Source organism: Anarrhichthys ocellatus, unplaced genomic scaffold (genome assembly GCF_004355925.1).
Source record: "Anarrhichthys ocellatus isolate YVR2014 unplaced genomic scaffold, GSC_Weel_1.0 scaffold518, whole genome shotgun sequence".
In the NCBI taxonomy this organism is placed as follows: Eukaryota; Metazoa; Chordata; class Actinopteri; order Perciformes; family Anarhichadidae; genus Anarrhichthys; species Anarrhichthys ocellatus.
The window spans coordinates 8,153-27,763 of record NW_022280492.1 but is presented as its reverse complement, the minus strand read 5'-3'; the positions used below and the strand labels follow the sequence as shown (position 1 = coordinate 27,763).

The 19,611-nt window shown below is 42.8% G+C and overlaps 1 protein-coding gene across 2 annotated transcripts in view; it reads left to right on the top strand.

Moving 5' to 3' along the window:
* Window positions 1-15,143: 15,143 nt before the first annotated feature.
* The window catches only part of LOC116401542 (F-box/WD repeat-containing protein 4-like), a 12,061-nt gene continuing 7,593 nt past the window's right edge, over window positions 15,144-19,611 (top strand). Inside the window, exons 1-5 of one of the 2 annotated variants that reach the window (XM_031879998.1) lie at window positions 15,144-15,526; window positions 16,562-16,657; window positions 17,002-17,187; window positions 17,363-17,495; window positions 18,630-18,715. In XM_031879998.1, coding sequence (XP_031735858.1) covers window positions 15,342-15,526; window positions 16,562-16,657; window positions 17,002-17,187; window positions 17,363-17,495; window positions 18,630-18,715 — 686 coding nt within the window. In that variant the 5' untranslated portion in view covers window positions 15,144-15,341. Of the gene's footprint in view, window positions 15,527-16,561; window positions 16,658-17,001; window positions 17,188-17,362; window positions 17,496-18,629; window positions 19,587-19,611 lie in introns of those variants that run through there. The other variant, XM_031879999.1, reaches the window with a different exon arrangement.

Below are 19,611 nucleotides of genomic sequence, written 5' to 3'. Positions count from 1 at the left end.
ATGCCTTCACCTTGACTCCAGCTCTGTTCTTAACACAAAGACATGAGATTGATAGTTGATTGATAGTTGATTTAAGTTCCTTAATCTTGCATTCTCTACAATGACCAGCAGGGGGCGACTCTTACGGTTGCAAAAATAGGTCAGATTGTATGGAAGTCTATGAGAAAATTACCCTACTTCCGTCTTGACTTATTCCCTCAGTAAACATCGTAATCATGAGTTTATGTTCTCAGTTGCAAGTTTAAAGTCTTCTTCAATACAGCAGATGTTCATTTAGTAAATTATGGTCCCATTTAGAGCTTTTATACATGATGATTTTAATGTAAAGTGTCTTTGAGTACTCTGAAAATCGCTCTATAAATAAAATGTATTATTATTATTATTATTATTATTAAATAAACAATAAAGCTGGGTATGTTTTAGGGCGGGGCTTACTGTGATTGATAGGTCACTACAACGGCGATGTCCGGTTTGGGAGAAGTTTGTGTTTTCGTCTAAGAACTTTTACCATTTCACAGTGTTTTCAGTTTATGAAAATAGTATTAACACAAAAAAATAAAAATAAAAATGTCTTATTCAGCATTTGGTTGTGCTCAACTCTCTTGTGTCTGGTTGCAAAAAAAACAAGATGGAGAAGGCCAAAAACCAAGATGGTGATGGCCAAAATGGCACCTGAGGCTTCAAAACAGCAGTCCGCAAACCAATAGGTGACGTCACGATGACTACGCCCACTTCTTACATACAGCCTGTGGTGCCAGCCTATAGCAGGTGAGCTATTAGTAATGCTAACTATGCTAACCACCGCTGCTAAATACTGCTGTGTACACGCAGCCCCTGCCAATCTCACAGGGCTCCGGTTGTAGTCTTTTCGCCAATACACCGTTGATGATTCATTTAGTGTTTACATAATGTCAGCTTGTTTGTTAGTCAGCTGTATGTGGTCAGCTATCCATCACTGTCTTCTTGGTATGTCCACAGAAGCATTCAAATTATATGCTAGTGATTGGAGGTGTTTACATGTCTTCACATTTGTGGATACTTCACCTGACAGCCATTATATAAATACAAATCCAACAATAAGTGGATAGCTAGATATCTGTCAATACAATGCAGGTGAATGGAATTTGATTTCTGGCCTAGTGCTCACAGTATAAAACTAGGGCTGTCACAATATCAGATGCTCACTACACAATTATCATGGCCAAAAGAATTCATGATAACAATAATAACGCGATATCTATAGAATATGAGAATAAACGAATAATACCATCAAACAAATGTATCTTTAACTTTGTTTATTGTGAGTTTTGCTTCTTTTTGGGCAAAGGAATTACACTCAAAATACGAGTGCAGGGAGGTGGAGAGAGCCTGTAGCCATCTGTATATATCAAATTATTAAGGAGACACTGGATTATTTACACACTACATTATGTGTATTATAAACATGCTAACAATTTTTAATTTTTAAACATCATGGTTATTGTAAATACCAACACTTTGTGACATCGCTATATTGAAGTATGACATTAATCAAATTTAACAACCGTTCCTGTAATACTTGATCAGTGTGTGTGTTGGTGGCGCTGAATCTCCAAATCAAATTGATTGTGTCTCATAAATTAAGAATTCATTACCACGGCTGGAGTAGGCCCCCGTATCATTGGGGCCCTGTTTTATCTACTGCAGATGGTCTTACATTAATGAAATAAGTGTAGTATTCTAATTTAGATGATGGCCGAATTCCAGTGCTTAGCTTTGTGGGTTTTGGAGCTGAAAATATGTTTCCAGGACTCTGGTCGGAAGACAGTTTTAAACTTGTCCTGGATGGATTTTAAGAGGCAAAACTATTGCTTTTCCATGCACTGGTCACTTTTGATATTTTGGGATATTTTACTTCCATAACATGTCTTCACTTCACTCGAAAGAAAACTTCCAAAATACACATTCAACAAGTTGTTGAATTCACCAAAGGTTAGCGTCAGATGGGCACCTCAATGTTTAACATACGTTTTCAGAAAACGTACAAATGATTATTGTCTTTAATGTAACTAATCAACTGGGAAAGTTTCATGTTGATATCTATTAGCTAATTTTTTTTTTTACCCAATTCACCGGTTGTGTCTTCAAAATCTCCTCCGTGAATCGCCACCTTATCGTGGTGAAGGAGTTTGAGTGGCTCAGTGATCCTGGGAGCTATGTTGTCCGGGGCATTAGCCCCTGGTAGGGTCTCCCAAGGCAAACAGGTTTCAGGGGAGAGCCCAGACTAAGAGCGGTTCAAAACAACCCCTATGATAGTTAGCCCACGGACTACAGCCACCTCGCCCGGACCAGGGAAACCGGGGCACCCTCCCGGAGCCAGACCCAGGAGGGGAGCTCGTAGGCGAGCGTCTGGTGGCCGGGCCTTTGCCCATGGGGCCTGGTCGGGCTCAGCCCGAATAAACACCATGGAGCAGCCACCCTGTGGACCCACCACCCGCAGGGACAAGCATCGGGGTCGGGTGCTATGCAGACCGGGCGGCGGGTCGGGCGGGAGGCCCGGGCATGCCGATCGCCGTCGGCATAGACTAGCTCTAGGGACGTGGAACGTCACCTCGCTAGCGGGGAAAGAGCCGGAGCTGGTGCAGGAGGTGGAGCGATACCAGCTAGAAATAAATGGACTCACCTCCACACACAGCGTTGGCTCTGGAACCAAGCTCCTGGAGAGGGGTTGGACTTTGTCCTTTTCCGGAGTTGCCCAGGGTGAGAGGCGCCGGGCGGGAGTGGGGATACTCACGAGCCCCCGGCTGAGCGCCGCTGTGTTGGAGTTCTCCCCGGAGAGCGAGAGGGTCGCCTCCATGCGCCTACGGGGAGCAAGGCTCTGACTGTGGTTTGTGCTTATGCACCAAACAGCAGTTCAGAGTATCCGGCCTTCTTGGAGTCGGTGGGAGGGGTCCTGGAAAGGGCGCCGCCTACCGACTCCATAGTTCTCCTGGGGGACTTCAACGCTCACGTGGGCGATGACGGAGAAACCTGGCGGGGGGTGATTGGGAGGAACGGCTTGCCCGATCTGAACCCGAATGGTGTTTCGTTATTGGACTTCTGTGCTTGCCATGGTTTGGCCATAATGAACACTATGTTCGAACATAAGGTGGCTCATAAGTGTACCTGGTACCAGAACACCTTAGGCCGGAGATCAATGATCGACTTTGTAATCGTATCATTTGATCTGCGGCCGTATGTCTTGGACACTCGGGTGAAGAGAGGAGCAGAGCTGTCAACTGATCACCACCTGGTGGTGAGTTGGATCAGATGGCAGGGGAACCGGTTGGAAAGACCCGGCAAACCCAAACGTGTAGTGAGGGTGAACTGGGAACGTCTGGCGGAGGACCCTGTCCGGGAGGTCTTTAACTCCCACCTCCGGAAGAACTTCTCACACATCCCAAGGGAGGTTGGGGACACGGAATCCGAGTGGACCATGTTCAAAGCCTCTATTGTGGACGCGGCCGCTAGGAGCTGTGGCCGGAAGGTCATCGGTGCCTGTCGTGGCGGCAACCCGAGAACCCGGTGGTGGACACCGGAGGTGAGGGAAGCCGTCAAGCTAAAGAAGGAGACCTTCAAGGCCTGGTTGGCCCAGGGGCCTCCTGAAGCAGCTGACAGGTACCGGCAGGCCAGAAGGGCTGCAGCTGCGGTGGTCGCGAATGCTAAAACTCGGGCATGGGAGGAGTTCGGGGAGGCCATGGAGAAGGACTTTCGGTTGGCCTCAAGGAGGTTCTGGCAAACCATCCGACGGCTCAGGAAGGGAAAGCAGGGCTTACCCCAGGCTGTTCTCAGCAGGGGGGGGGGAACTGCTAACCCGGACGGAGGACATCGTCGGGCGGTGGAAAGAGCACTTTGAGGAACTCCTAAACCCGACCAACATGTCCTCGGCAGAGGAGGCAGCGCCTGAAGATCTAGGGGGAGGCTCACCCATATCCCTGGCAGAGGTCGCTGAGGTAGTCAAAAAGCTCCTTGGTGGCAAGGCGCCGGGGGTGGATGAGATCCGCCCTGAGATGCTGAAGGCACTGGACATGGTTGGGCTGTCCTGGCTGACACGCCTCTTCAATGTCGCATGGGGGTCGGGATCAGTGCCCATGGAATGGCAGACCGGGGTGGTGGTTCCCATCTTCAAAAAGGGGGACCGGAGAGTGTGCTCGAATTACCGGGGTATCACACTACTCAGCCTCCCGGGGAAGGCTTATGCCAGGGTGCTGGAAAGGAGGCTCCGACCGCTTGTCGAACCTCAGATTCAAGAGGAGCAGTGCGGATTCCGTCCCGGCCGTGGAACAGTGGACCAGCTCTTTACCCTCGCAAGACTACTGGAGGGGTTCTGGGAGTTTGCCCAACCAGTCTACATGTGCTTTGTGGACTTGGAGAAGGCTTTCGACCGGGTCCCTCTGGGGTTCTTGTGGGGGGTGCTGCGGGAGTATGGGGTGCCGGACCCGTTACAACGGGCGATCCGGTCTCTGTACGACTGCAGTAGGAGCTGTGTCCGCATTCTCGGCAATAAGTCAGACACGTTCCCGGTGGCTGTTGGCCTCCACCAGGGCTGCCCTTTGTCACCGGTCCTGTTCGTGATTTTCATGGACAGGATATCTAGGCGCAGCCTGGGGGCGGAGAACGTCAGTCTCAGGGGTCTCGGGATCGCTTCTCTGCTATTTGCAGATGATGTGGTCCTGTTAGCCTCCTCGGATCGTGACCTCCAGCATTCACTGGGGCGGTTTGCAGCCGAGTGTGAAGCGGCGGGGATGAGAGTTAGCACCTCCAAATCTGAGGCCATGGTTCTCTGCCGGAAACCGGTGGATTGCTCCCTCCAGGTGGGGACGGAGTGCCTACCTCAAGCAAAGGAGTTCAAGTATCTCGGGGTCTTGTTCACGAGTGAGGGTAAGATGGAGCGGGAGATCGACAGACGGATCGGTGCAGCTGCAGCAGTAAAGCAGGCGCTGCACCGGACCGTCTTGGTGAAGAGGGAGCTGAGCCGGAAGGCAAAGCTCTCAATTTACCACTCGGTCTACGTTCCTACACTCACCTATGGTCACGAACTCTGGGTCGTGACCGAAAGGACAAGGTCGCGGCTACAAGCGGCCGAAATGAGTTTCCTCCGTAGGGTGGCCGGGCTCAGCCTTAGAGATAGGGTAAGGAGCTCGGTCATCAGGAGGGAGCTTGGAGTAGAGCCGCTACTCCTTCGCGTCGAAAGGAGTTAGCTGAGGTGGTTCGGGCATCTAATTAGGATGCCTCCTGGACGCCTCCCACTGGAGGTTTTCCAGGCACGTCCAACTGGGAAGAGACCCCAGGGAAGACCCAGAACACGCTGGAGAGATTACATCTCCCAGCTGGCCTGGGAACGCCTCGGGATCCCCCAGAATGAGCTGGAACATGTTGCCGGTGAGAGGGAGGTCTGGGTCGGCCTGCTTGACCTGCTGCCACCGCGACCCGACCCCGGATAAGCGGTGGAAAATGGATGGATGGATGTCTTCAAAATGTATGTAATTTTACAATACATGTCTTCAAAAGTTTTCAAAATCTGAAGGCTTTTACACAGGGGTTTGTCGATATATCATTCATAGCCTGATTTACACAACAATCTATTCCCCAAAACAAAAAAAATTGCGAATTTTCGGATTTATGGAGTTAAAAGAGAACCTTTCACTCATATCAACAAAATTAAACAAATATTTTAAACCTTATCCAAATGTTCAGATTTCTGTTCTGGAAATGTATTAAAATAAGATAATGCCTCATTTGCAAACATCCATTTTAAGAAAATTCAATTTAAAAATAATTGTCTTAATAAAAGTAATCAACTTGGGAAGTTTTCATGGCTATTAAGTTACAGTTTGGGGTGTCTGGCCTTAATCACAGGGTTTCACAAAACACTGTAGCCCTAACCATCCGTCTATTCTTATTTAGAACATTATTGATGGGGTCTTTTTTAGCTTGATTTTACATTTTCTTGGAGGTTTGTTTGTAGAAACAAACACGTGCTTCTTTTTTATAGTGTTGGCATTAACTTTCTTACAGCATCTTCCAAACTGAACAGGAGGGAAACACTGTGGCACTTGGTTTTTCCTCCCCATATGAAACCTGACCAGGGACAGCTAACATAGGGAGGGTATTCTTAGTCTGATCCCAACAGGGATAACAAGGTCACTCCCCCCCCCCTTACTTTTTAGCAGATAGCAGCATGTCAGTGTCAGAGCGCTGTTGTGGGGATGACACTGCCCGTGTTTGTTTTTAGGCTTTAGCATCCATTGGGTTCTGTAACTCTCACTGTCTCCACTGTTATTCTTTCATCTCCCGCCTTTATAACACCCCAGTGTATAATCTGATTGAACAATCCCACCAGGCACTAGCGTGTGTGTGTGTGTGTAGGCAGGTATGTTGCTGTGTGACACAGAGATAGTTCACTGTATGAATTTGGCGGTCCATGTGTGTAATATTGACTTCGCATTGGGTAAATGTCATCTACTTCTGATATGACGATAAGATACACTTTGATTTAAAAATAATTTTTTGCATGATTGATAAAACTTCATTAATATACTTTAGCCTGAACTATATAAAACCTCTGCTGCATCCCTTTGTGTGTGTGTGTGTGTGCATGTGTGTGTGTGTGTGTGTGTGTGTAAGACAGGGTCTGTTTCTCTTTGTTAGTCTGTGTTTGCCAGCAGGAGAGCAAATAGTTCCAGCATTGCTGACTTGAAAGTTTGCCCTATACATTTGTTGCAGACTGTTCATTCTCCTCTCACACTCTCACACTGGAGTTCTAAGGATCCAGCGACTGGCAACGTGTGCTATCAATTTCATGAACATGTTCCCACAATAATAATAAATAATTGCAATCTTAAAAAAAGAGACTCAGATCAATTTAGGTGAATGTAGCAGTTTTTAAAATAAAAAGGCAATAATTAGACTCTTATGATGCGGTGCAATTGTTTGTGTGCATTCTGTGGCTGAGTCCACAGCCTATAATTTTTCTATTCTCTGCGAAAATTCACAATATGAGACAAAACTGATTTTTATTATGTAGGTGCAATGGATAGCGCTAGTCTTAAATGGGGCTCATGAACTAATGACTATAACATGAAGCTATCGTTCAGCTATGGAGTGCAATCACTACAGTTTAATCTTTCGTACATATCCTTTGTTATATTCAAAGCTGTTTGCAATCACCTTCCACAATCTATCTTTAAATTCCGCATCTCTGTATTCTTTACTTTGTTTGTCATAAAGTGCTTTGTACTGGAAGACAAATAAATCAGCTGATTGGATGCCATTCTGGATGTATGGTGGCTCTGAGTGGTCAAACAACTGACAGATATAAAAGAATCACAGAAAAATCCAACCTGTTTTGAAAACTTTAATGATGACCGAAACTTTCGGAGTCAGTGTGTAAACGCGATTGACACAACGTTGAGGTCATATTTATTTTTTAAACGTATGACAATTTCGGACAAAAAATACGGATTTAACCGACCCAGGCAGATTGAAGATATAGGCTAAACGTTACAAATAATTTGGAGGAGTTAGAATGTTTTTGATGTTTAACTGACTTTAGCACTTACAGGAGGTGATGGCAGCAACTAAGAGTTATTTTCATTATGCAACTGGTGGATTATTTCTAGGTCTATTGATGAATTGTTTTGTCTTTAAAATGTCAGAAAAAGTTAAAAAGGAAAAATAAGGCCATTACTATTCCCCCAAGCCCAAGGTGATGTCTTCCAAAGTCTTCAAATGTCTTGTTTTGACTGACCAACAAGTCTTAAACCCAAAGAGATTCATTAGCCATCACAAAAAAACGCAAAAAAACATTATAATTAATTTGTTGTGGATCCAATTTCTAATCCCATTTCCAGAAAAAAGATCTTTGTCAAGATAAAAAAAACTTTTGTGACCCCCGTGCTTCTGGATGAGTTCCTTCACTAGGTAATCCTGACCTATCAAAGGCTATTCGACCCAAAGCACTGAATTAAATGGTCTTGACAATACATGACATTAATCTGCTTAACTCCTTCCACATTGGATTAACAGAGGGATTTGTCCCTCAGGACTTCCCATAGAAGCTCAAAGACACCAAATCAATCAATTAAAGCCAGTGCTCAGTGATAACTCAATGATGTAGCCTGGTAATAAGGGGAACAACACTGGTAAAATAGTTTTGATTAAAGAAAACAACAGTATGCAGATGACTCCGTGAGTTTCTTCTCAAATCCAGGATTTACAAATCCTCTGGAAGGCCCAGTAGACTTTGTGTAAATTGATTCAATTAGGGTTCCAGTCTGCCCCCTCTCCATTACAGCCCCCACCATGGCCTCGAGTGTCTGTAAAGTCACAGTGAACCTCGGCGAACCTCAGTGAACTGGTTTGTGGGAAAAATCACACCTTCTGTGTCACCAATGCTGCCATGCAAATGTAGAGCAATTCCAGTGCTGAAAAAGCGGGGGGGGGCATCGCTTTCATCCATTTTATTGAGCCGCAACCATCATCCTTAACCCCGGATAAACAAACAGAGCTACCTTCTTCATTTGCTTAGGGAGCAATTTAACCCCTGCCTCGACCCCCCCTGTGGAGGCCGTAGAATAGCAGGGGTGACCGGAGAACGCGACCCTGCCTTCCTAAGCAGCCTCGGAAAAGCTACACGCCGACACAGAAGCTGCCCCAATCTAAAAGCACTCACAACCTTCAGCCACCTTATATATGTTCGGAAACATTCAGGAAGATGAGGATTTTTCCCAGGGAGCAGACCACTCTTGTTGACCCTCTGGGCTGACTTCCATGAGCTCAAGAAAGTCATATCACAATAGTAATCTCAACTTCTCCAAGGATCGTTGTCAAGAATATCAGTGGCTCATCAGGTGTGGAGAGACCTCCAAAGTTGCTGTTTTGTTAGATACATTTGGAACCTCATTTGCCCCTTCAAAGCTAAATTATGAATAGATTACTAGCTATACTCAGACTCGGTCTTGAAGTATCAAGAAATGATTTCTCTTTAATTAAACAAGTCTATTAAAGTCTATCAACTGCTTTCATAAGTGACGAATGGTACAAACTGGTGTCAAAGGGATATAAAGACGTATTCAGTTGAAAACTTTTGTCAGGTGTTTATTGGATGTTGCTTGCAGCTGGGATGTCCACGTTCAAATTTTTCATCTTGACTTTTGCCGTCTAAATTTTATCAATCTAATCTTACTTTCTTTGATCTAAAAATATGGACAACTGAATCAGAGGAACTTAAAAACCTTCATTTTTTATTGAATACTTGAATTTGTAAATCCTATAAAATACTTTCATTACACAAAGGAGAAATTAAAACCACATAAATACAGAAAGATGGTTTGCAAAAAGTAAAGTATTTCAATTTCATAAACTATGTGCCGTTTAAATTTCAACATTTGGTGCCTAACCTTTCTCTCCATATTTTTGATTCAGTGATTGTTTTCCTTCTCTTTCTCTCTTTTTGTTGTTATGTGTTTGTTAGTTTCTTGTCTGTACAACTACCAGCTCTGGTGTTTTGACAGTGACAGTTGTGACAGTTGGAGAGAATCATGTAGAGACATAAAGCTCATAAAGGATGGTCTTATGTGGTTCTTCTAGGTTTATTTTCATGACCCACCTCACACATTTAATTATATCGAACTACACAAAATTACTATAAATGACAAAACAAAGTTACAGTATTGCAAAACAGGAAAACGAAAAGAATAAATTCAATGTACAAATAATTTAATATTCGATGGAATTGTTTTTGTAATTAGAGAGCAACTTAACACTGTTTTGCTTAAAAAAATGGGATAAAAAAGAGTGCGAGTTATTTCTTACTGTACCGAGCCTACTAACTGACACTTGTCTGAGGATGTTCAGGAGCGCCAAGTGCTGAAGCGGTAAGGTGGATGGATTCTCCATCAAAAATGACAGGCTGCCCATTAAATCCAGGCCCCCATTCAGCAGCGCTAACAAAAGCCACCAGTCCGACCAGGCTGGATAATTAAAACGCAAACAACTGATCAAAGTGAAGCTCCAGCTCGTCAGTTTCATTGTTTGTGTACGGGCCTTATGCGGGACCTGTTGACTTTTCCAATTGGAGCTGTAAACTTTTGTTTGTCCATGCATTTCCAAGACTGATTGTCAGTCTGATCTGAACAATTACCAGCTAAATGTGTTTGCCATCGCAGGCAGAGCACCCCCGTCCCTCTTTGCTGCCCTAAAAAGATCAAAAGGGAAGACCCCCCCCCCCCCCCCCCCTTCCTCCCTTCCATAGCCCCCTTGAAACGCCCCCCACCGCAACCCCCAAACGTCCCCTCCACTCCCCCGTAACCCTCCTCCCAACCTCTTCATTTCCTTTTAGCCATGACAGTTCAGCTGGAAAGCCAACCATAAATGATTTTTTTCGACGGCCCAGTGTTTGGGACATGCCCTTTTTAGAAAGAGCACAGCTTTCAACAAGGGGACATGTCTTTCTTTTCTTTTTTTTTAAAGGAAGAAAGAAAGAAAGAAAAACGATCTGCATATTTCAATTATGTGCGGTTGTGCTCCGCTGATCAAAGAGCTTTGGGGATGCCACTCGTAACTGCAGGCTTGAGGACCCTCATGATGTGAATAAGCACAAATTGATGCTACTGATGCTAAACGGTTAAGCGCCTCACAAAATGTCATAAGGTCAATCAACTTTTGGTAGTCATTTGACCGTGACACAACCTTGGCAGTTTTAGTGGCTAAACAGCCCTCAGGGTCGTGCTGGGCTGGATTCCACTTTCATTCTATTGCTCAGTGTCTGTATAAATCACCATATGAGGCGAGGAGAGGAAGCTGGTGCACATGTTGGCCTGGAGAGAGATTTTGACCAAACAAAAACTAGATGAAATGATTCACTGTATGATCATACACTGAAAAACACCACAATATAATTTAGAATTTAGTGAAATCAACAAGCCTAACTAATTATTATTATTGAGCAAGAGGAAGACTCTGAGTGCCCTGGAAAAAGCCACGATTTAAAAAAATTTTTTAACTTATATTCTGTTTTTCACGCTCATTATTAATAAATACAAAATGAAAAGTCTTTTAATTTGGGTGGACTAACCCTTTAAATGTTTACTTCTTTTTTAAAAGACCCCTGTCGAATTTGAAATGATGAGTCCAATGAATGTCTGGCTGAGTGATCACGGACCTCATTCAATTATTTGTATGTGGGTTAAAACTCTCCTGGAAACCATTTCTTTTCAACTTTGAAGAAAAGTTCAAAGTTAATTATCATAATTATAAGATAGTTGTAAAGATAAAGCTATCTAGTCACAATAACTACTTCTGTTTGTCATTTTTGCTCGTTTTCCTTGCATTAACTGATACTGCATTGTTGACTTGTTGGCTCTTTGTTTAGGGGTTGGAGCAAGTGATGTTAGTACCTTTAAAGACTGCGTGGTTTTGTATAATGCACTAATCTAAAATTTTGACATTGATAGTTGCAGAGGAGACACTCTTTACTTGGTTTTAGCCAGGTGTAATCTGTCTCGCCAATATCCACCTGTCATTCTATATCTTCTACTCATGAAAGTTGCCGACCCTACACAAACATTTGGCAGGAAAAAAAATGCCACAAGCAGTCGTTGTGTACAACCGGGTAGAGGCTGCACAGAAAGCTGCTGGGGCCGGGAGAAAACGGAGCTGCTGCTGGCTGGAGTGGCAGTTGGGTGAAACTGTGGAGTCTATTCTGTGAATCACATTTTATCATATTTAATTACATTGCTCAAAACTGGGGGTGGGAGCTGGGATGGCAAAGCATATTTTTAGGTGTGGTGGCTACCACTTCTTGCTACCCTCTGGAATCACCACAGCCTGCTATTCCCCACCTACCCCGTAGTTGCCCTCTGTGTGCTCCCACCAAAGTCACCTGATCCCCTCAGTCGCCAGCACTCGTTCTCTTATCTCCCATGCATATATACCAGACCTCTTTGCCCCAGCCACTTCATCTCAGCCTGTCCAGTAAAAGGAGGTTGTTGGGGAGCTTAACTCGCAACCCGGCATTTCCCCACTCTGCCTCTTCTCCAAGCCCAGTTGATTCAGTCTGGTCAACTCCTCACTGCCTCCGTGTTCAGGACTCTGGTAAGGATGAGACTTTCATGAGCAGTGTTGGCCGAGCAGGAATGGAGCACTCCACCCCCTTCGGACTAGTCATTATAGTCATAGACCATGCTGGTCAGGTAACCATTTTGAACGTTGAAGTTTTCACCTTATAAGCTCCCCACATTCTTGGTCAACAATGGCTTGTTAAACACAACCCTAACATGGGATTATTCTGGGTTGGAGTAGTTTCTGACATTCTACCTGCCTCACATTTGACATCACCATTGAGAGCATGTGGGTGAGTGGAAGACAGCCTTTTAACACTCTCAGTGGACAAATATTCTGTCATGCCATTTGGCGTACCTAATGCGCCGGCTGTTTTCAAGGGCTTTGGTCAATGATGTCCTGCAGGACATGTTGAAATGCTTTCACTTTGTCTACTTGGACAACATTCAGATTTTCTTCCAGAACATAGGCAGTGCCAGGAAGGGTTTTGATGGTGCTGTAGTAACTCGGAGGACAGACATAGTACCCCTCTAGCACCCACAAGAAATGTCTGTGGTTTATTCATAATTTTTATATAATTTTAATGCCTTAGAATACCTACATTTTATTTACTGCGGATTTGTGTGTGTGTATGGTGTTGAAATAGAAATTAAATGGTGGTGACTTGCACATTAATGGGAAACTCTATTTTAGAGCACCCTCACTGAAAAGTCCAGTAAACCCAAAGCACCAGCAAAAAAAAACAATCTGTGGCGCAGGAACACTTGCAGGGATAGTTCCACATCCGGACAGTCACCTTTGAGGACTTAAAGTTTTTAGCTGTGATTGTCCCAATGGATTCTGCCGAGGTCAGCACCGTCAACGTGGTCTACAACCACCAACCGCAAGCAGCAGCTTTCTAACTTCTATTGAAAACGCATCCGTTAATACAGTTGTGTTGCCACCCCTTTACATTCCCATACCTCTTGTGGTCTCCCCAAGCCGAGGAGGGTTTCCAGACTTAGCGTCCATCCTGATCCTCCCAGATCCCAAACAGCCGATGCTGATGGTTCTGATGTGTGGGTTGGAGCTGTGTTGTCCCAGGGCTTGGCAAACAAACAACTTCTCCCACATTTTTACCGGCAGAGCCGAATTAAGACATTGGCAATCGAGGGCTGCTGGTGGTTAAATTGGCATTGGAGTGGAGAAATTGGATGATTGGTGTAGACTGACCACAAGTACCTGAAGTACCTCTGGACAGCCAAACAGTTAAACTCCTGGGACTCTCGCCTGTCAACCTGGCCACCGCGGTACACTGGGGTGTCCCTACCGAGCGGACATCTGAAGTCACGGTTAGCAGCTTTAGGGAGGGTGATGGACACAAAACGGACGACTTTCCTTTCCTTATTAATGCTTTTTTTGTTCTGCACAACTATTTTGATGTCTGCAGATAAAATGTAAAGGAACAAAAGCAGTAATTGCTCTCCTTTAGACAGAGATTTCAGCCACCAGCAGAGCTACGAGTAAGAACGACAACAACAAAACCGAGAGGGAACGAGTGAGAGACGTGTGTTGACCACATTTATGGACCCATAATCTAGTAAACGTTTACGTGTAAGTGTTGATTTTAAAGTAAATTTGATGTGAGAGAGAGAGATAGAGAAAGACCCGCAGCGCTGTAACTGAGTCTGAAAAATAAAACTTCTAAAACTTTCCACGAACTGTCTGTTTGAGTTTATAGAGGACTATTTTAGAGGAAGATCTTAAGTATCAAATACAACCTTTCATTATTAAAGAGTACTTTATTACTCTGTCGTATTTTTTTTAACTAAGCAACCAATCCACTTCCTGTTTACACCGTCACGCGCATGCCCAGTGTAAGTTAATGGTCACGTGCTGTCCGTCTTCGAAGGTTGCCGTGTGGATGCAGTTCAATTTGAAAATGATGCTGAAACGCCCGTTTGGAAGGAGATCGTTTCTATTTGACAAATCTGCTTCCAAATAGAAACGGAGTAGTATGGATGTAGCCTAAGACTTCTAAAACTTTCCACGAAATGTGTCTGTTTGAGTTTATAGAGGAAGATTTTAGAGAAGATCTTAAGTGTCAAACACAACCTTTCATTATTAAAGACTACTTTATTACTCTGTCGTATTTTTTAAACTAAATATTTCTTGATGTCTTATAAAACTTACGAAGGTTGGGGACGTTAGGTGCATGACACGAAAATAAAGATATCAATCAATAAAATATAATGACATATGTATGTGCACTGCCAATCTGGCAGAGTTTTAGTGGAGGCTTTTATTTATTGATAAATTGTTTAAGATTGTTCAAATGTTTGTTTCTTATTTTAATATCAAGGCCTATACTCATCCATCTTAGAATATCGATAGAACACCTTACAAACATGTTTCACTTTCCCAGAAAAACAGATGATAGACACCTTCAATGAGAGCTTGTATTGATTCACAGAGGCTAGTGAAACATGAGTCTGGAGGTGATTTCAGGACTTTGGCTTTCTATTTCTTAGTTAAAAGAATGGTGACATCCTATAATTTTCTTATTGTCAGCAAATCCCATTTAAACTACTTACTTTTTCACTGAGGGTGACAGCTTTAGAACTCCCTGCCTGAGCATCTCAAATCTGTTAAAATCCCTTCTGGAAATTATTTTCCCAGTGCAGATTTGTACACTTTTGCCTATTGCTTTGTTTAACCTGTTTTGTTTTTACTTTACGTCTGACTATTTTAATATTTTGCCGTGCTCTAATCCTAATTTCCCCTTTCTTGTCTCATTATCGTGGCATGTTTTATAGTTTCATTTTATTGTTTTATTGAAAAGTAAAGTGCTATATAGTTATATATATGTATATATATATATATAACATAATATTGTCACATACAACACTGAAAGGTAGGTAAATACAACATTTTAAATATAAATAAACGAATTTATTTCAGGAAATAAACGCACTATGAATTCACACAACGTCACAAGCTATTTGGACAGACAAAAGTTTGAGAAATGCAGAGACGCACCGGAGAGATCCCAGCGCAGTTACGTAGGGAAGTCGTCATCAGCTGTCATTGCTGAAATTACTTCCTGTTTCCTCTGTCATGCTCACCGTACAACGCTAATAGTCCTGCTGCCCTCTAAAGATGAGATATTTTGTTTACTACGTTCAAAACCCGCTTTTACAAAGTAGCCCCGCGTGCGGGTGCGACGCACGGCAGAGACCCGGACACAGCGTGCGCGAGGAGGCAAGGGCAGCGCTGTCAGCATGCTGTTATCGCAGCTGCCGGAAGATGTTCTCTATCATATCTTGTCTTATTTGGGCTACAAATCCCTCAGTCACCTCTCTCAAGTTTGTAAAACCACTTACCACTTTGTGAACCGGGACGCAGTGTGGAGGAACATTGCCAAAGAATTTTTAAACACTGGAATCACTCGGAACGGGACGGACATGTAAGATAACAGTCGCACACTGATGACAAACCTGCTGTGTATTTTACTTTATTGTTTTAGCCTCGCGTTAGCCTGGGCTAGTGCACTGACGGTGTTTACTGAACGTTCATCCTTTGGCCGCATTGACTGTATGTTTACCATTAGTCGGTTTACCTTCCTGAATAGAGTAGCAGGTCACAGAACACCAATGGCAGCAATGTTTTTACACAAACCATTTGACAGACAATGCGCATGGAGCTTACTGGCCCCTGGAGTTCTGGGGCCCTGGGGCCGTTGCTTGTTTTAACTCTGGAACATATTGATTTTTGTTTTGTCTGAGATATTTTGGAAAACCAGTTTTAAAAGTTTTGGGTATATTTGCTGCCTTGCTGCTGAAATCATCAAAGGAATAAAGTAAATGTTGGAGTTGAGTTCATCAACTACTCAATTAAAAGGAATGGTTGGCACCTTAACCCCTAGACCACCGGGGCACCTTGTGATTTATTATGTTGACAACAATGAGAATGATGGCTCAAAGCTACTTTAGGGGTCTCCAACCGTTTAGAATCAAATTGAAAGTGGTTGACTCACTCCAGTTGCTGGGAACTTTTGGTAAAGTGGCACTCAACGCTACATGTTTACACTCGCACTGCAAATGAGGCACAGACTTCATTCTGTTTAGTGAAAAAAACAACCTCTGTTACCCATTCCTCATGAAAATAGTATTCTATTCGCGGATAATAACCACTAACTTTGAAAAAAGACTTAACTGTTTTTCTTGCTTTTTTTAAATGAAATTTTTTATTACTGTGAGCGCCACAAAATAAATTCCATTCACCTCCATTGTTTTTGGAGTTCAGGCAAAAATCCCATAGACAGATATCTCTAAACCTCAGATCAGAAAACTTGACATAAAACTTTTTAACACAGTGTTCTAGTATGTCCTCTACCGTTGCATCGATGGGATGGGCATGTTTTAGATCGTAAACTAGCCAATCATTTCAAAATAAACAGTGGTGATAGGATAGTGTTGTTTAACTGTCGCTGTCATTGCAGATATCCTTCCATCCCGCTGAAGGAGAGGGTGACGATAGCTCAAAACTGGTACGACGGGGTCTGCAAAAAGGCAATTCCTCTCAAATGGAAAACAAAGTGAGTGAGTATTCTCGCTATTAACTGTTTAAAAGCTGAAATGCTTTGACCTTATTTTCTACATATCACCTAGACAATATGCAGTGTAACAAATGAGAAAATCTATACAAAAATTTGAATTCTTAGCTTGTGTACTATGCATGATGTGTTTTACAGTAGCATAAGGCCTCTGGGGCCAGGTTAGCCGGGTTAACCTAGATTTATATAAAGCTAGGCTAACCATGTCCTGACTGTCTCCATATTTAACACACATGCATTTGATTTAAATCCATCTTCTCAACTAACTCTCGCAAAGAAAGCACATCAGCGCGTTGTTTCTCTCAAATTTCGTATCTTGTTTTCAGACTGTTGCCATGGTTGCAGCTTGATGGGAACGTACTGTTTCTGTCTCAGGCTGCCGATATTGGAGCGTACCATCTGCGCTCGGACTCTGGGAGGCTCCAGCGTAACCCGTTTAAAATATACTCGGGCCACAAGGGCGATGTCTGCCGCTTCGTCCTGACAGACTCTCACCTGATCAGCGGTGGAAGGTTACCACGTGTTCTATTTGTTCTTCCCTTTTGAGTTTATAACAGTTATACAGTGATAGCTATTAACCCATACTGGAAGATGACTTGCATACATATATTTTTTCCTCAATGACTGCTTACGTGATAATCCTGATAGTTTCAAACTAGTCCTGAAAAATGACTCCTCTTTTCTCAGTGATGGCAGGATCCTGGTTCACAGCAGGAGGAGGGACATGTCGGTGGAGTTGTCGGGTCACAACCAGGAAGTCAACTGCCTGGACTCCAAAGATGGACTCATCGTCAGTGGATCCAGAGACCGAACAACCCGGGTCAGAACGACCTCTTACAATCCAGATTTATCGATGCGATGCACAGTTCCATGACGTGTAGACTCCACATTTGTTTCACAAATGGGAAGACTGTAGGACGTAGACTTTATTTGAAACATAACTCTACATTTCTCCAGAACAAGAACATTTCACTTCAGATTCAATTCACCATAAGCTTCATGATAATTCAGCATTAAAGACCCTTTTAGAGCCGATGTCATGATTACGTTGCAGCGTTAGCTGGAGGCAAGAGTTACACATTGAAAATCTCATCTTGCTTTGTTGTTGGGTGCGAGAATTGAATGTTTGAGTATGGCTCCAACTTTACTGCATACCTTTGCGATGACAAACTATGATTCAATACTATGTCACTAATACTTTTTAGATTACCTTGCTAATAGTTTGGCTAGCCCTCTGCTAACCAAAGCTGTCATGGCTGCTCCACCACAGTCTTTTTGATTAGTGGGTCTTCCTTTTTGGGGTTGCTTAGCCGTGTAGGCAACTGTTGCAAATGCTGGATTAGCAACCTTTTCAGCAGGGTAGTTATAGCCATCCAAAGATTTATACATTTTCCTTTACGATGCACTGTGGTATTTAAAGGACTTGGCTTTCGCGGTAGGTTAATGGTAACTTTCTCAGGTAACACTCACGGAAAGGGAGTGACTGGACATATTCAGTGAAACTTGTAAAGTAGAAAAAAAAATTGGATCTGAGAATGATTCTTCCTGCTCCACCTACGCTCCGCCCACAAAAATATGTCATCAGAAACAGAAAGGGTTTACTGCCAAATATGTTACACATACAAGGAATTTGACTTAGTGACTGGTGCATGACAATAACAACAAACAGTGCAATAGTTAAAGACATAATTTCAAAATAGAAAATGTGAAAATTTACAATAAAATATGGTAAACAAACAAATATGAGTACGTTACGTCATGTCTACTAAGAGAAAAGGGCTCTATATTTCATGTGCATAACATAGTATGGTCTTGTGACATACTGGCTCCAGCAACCCCACAGCCCTATAAAGGATAAGTGGTTACAGATGATAATGGATGGATGGAAGGACATAGTATGTTTGTTTTTGTATACATTATTAAATGTGCTTACTAGGGACTTTTGTTTCTCTAGATTTGGAGTCTGACCTCCAGCTGCCCCAGAGACACCATCCCCATGTATGACAGAGTGTGGTCTGTTGCTATTAGTCCCACATTGAGGTAAGCATTTGCTCAGCATCACGCACAAGAGTTTGGTTAACAGAAGCCACAAGTAAAAATATGTTATTCTGGTACGCTCGGAAGAGCAGCAGACACAGGGGCAGAATGCGCTTCTTTAAAATCAGTGATTGACGTTAGGGGCCGGTAGATTGATCACTTTTCTATTATGCGACAGAAAGCGATTATGAAAACCAAGAGAATTGAGATGAAACGTTTAATGGACTGCATTCTGCATGCTCTTGTTTTGTCTTGTGTTATTTAAATCCAGCGCACCGCTTTGATGTTATAGTTCATATTAATATCCTCTATGATTAGTCTCACCAGCCATTCTGGCAGGTAACCCATGTTTGGCTGCTAAGGTATTTAACACATAGTAAAAAAAAAAAAATAGAAGTTTAAACTTTTTATTTATTTATCTATTTATTTATTTTATTTCTTGGTAACATTTTCTATGACGCCTATGTCTATAATGCATTAATAACATACTTATAATGCGTTATAATCTGCTCATATCCTTGAATGCTTATAGGTATAAACACCTAAATATTCACAGTACTTAATAACAATAATCATTACACATTGTAAAGCATTTTATAATGACTTAAATGGTCAGATATCATGATACTTCATAACTGCTGCTCACTCACTGACAATTTGACCTTGACATAAAAGTGAAATATACATCTACAAGTAAAGTAGAATTGTTTCAGGTATTATCTATATGTTTAGGGTTTAGAGTGAGTTTTTGGGGAAACATTACATTATTGAAATCTAAATGTCCCTTAATAAATTGTGTTAAATTGAATTACTTATTTTATGTTATGGCCCTTTAATCAAATAAATTATTTTCACAATGTTTTGTGCGTTCTTATATATATATATATATATATATATAT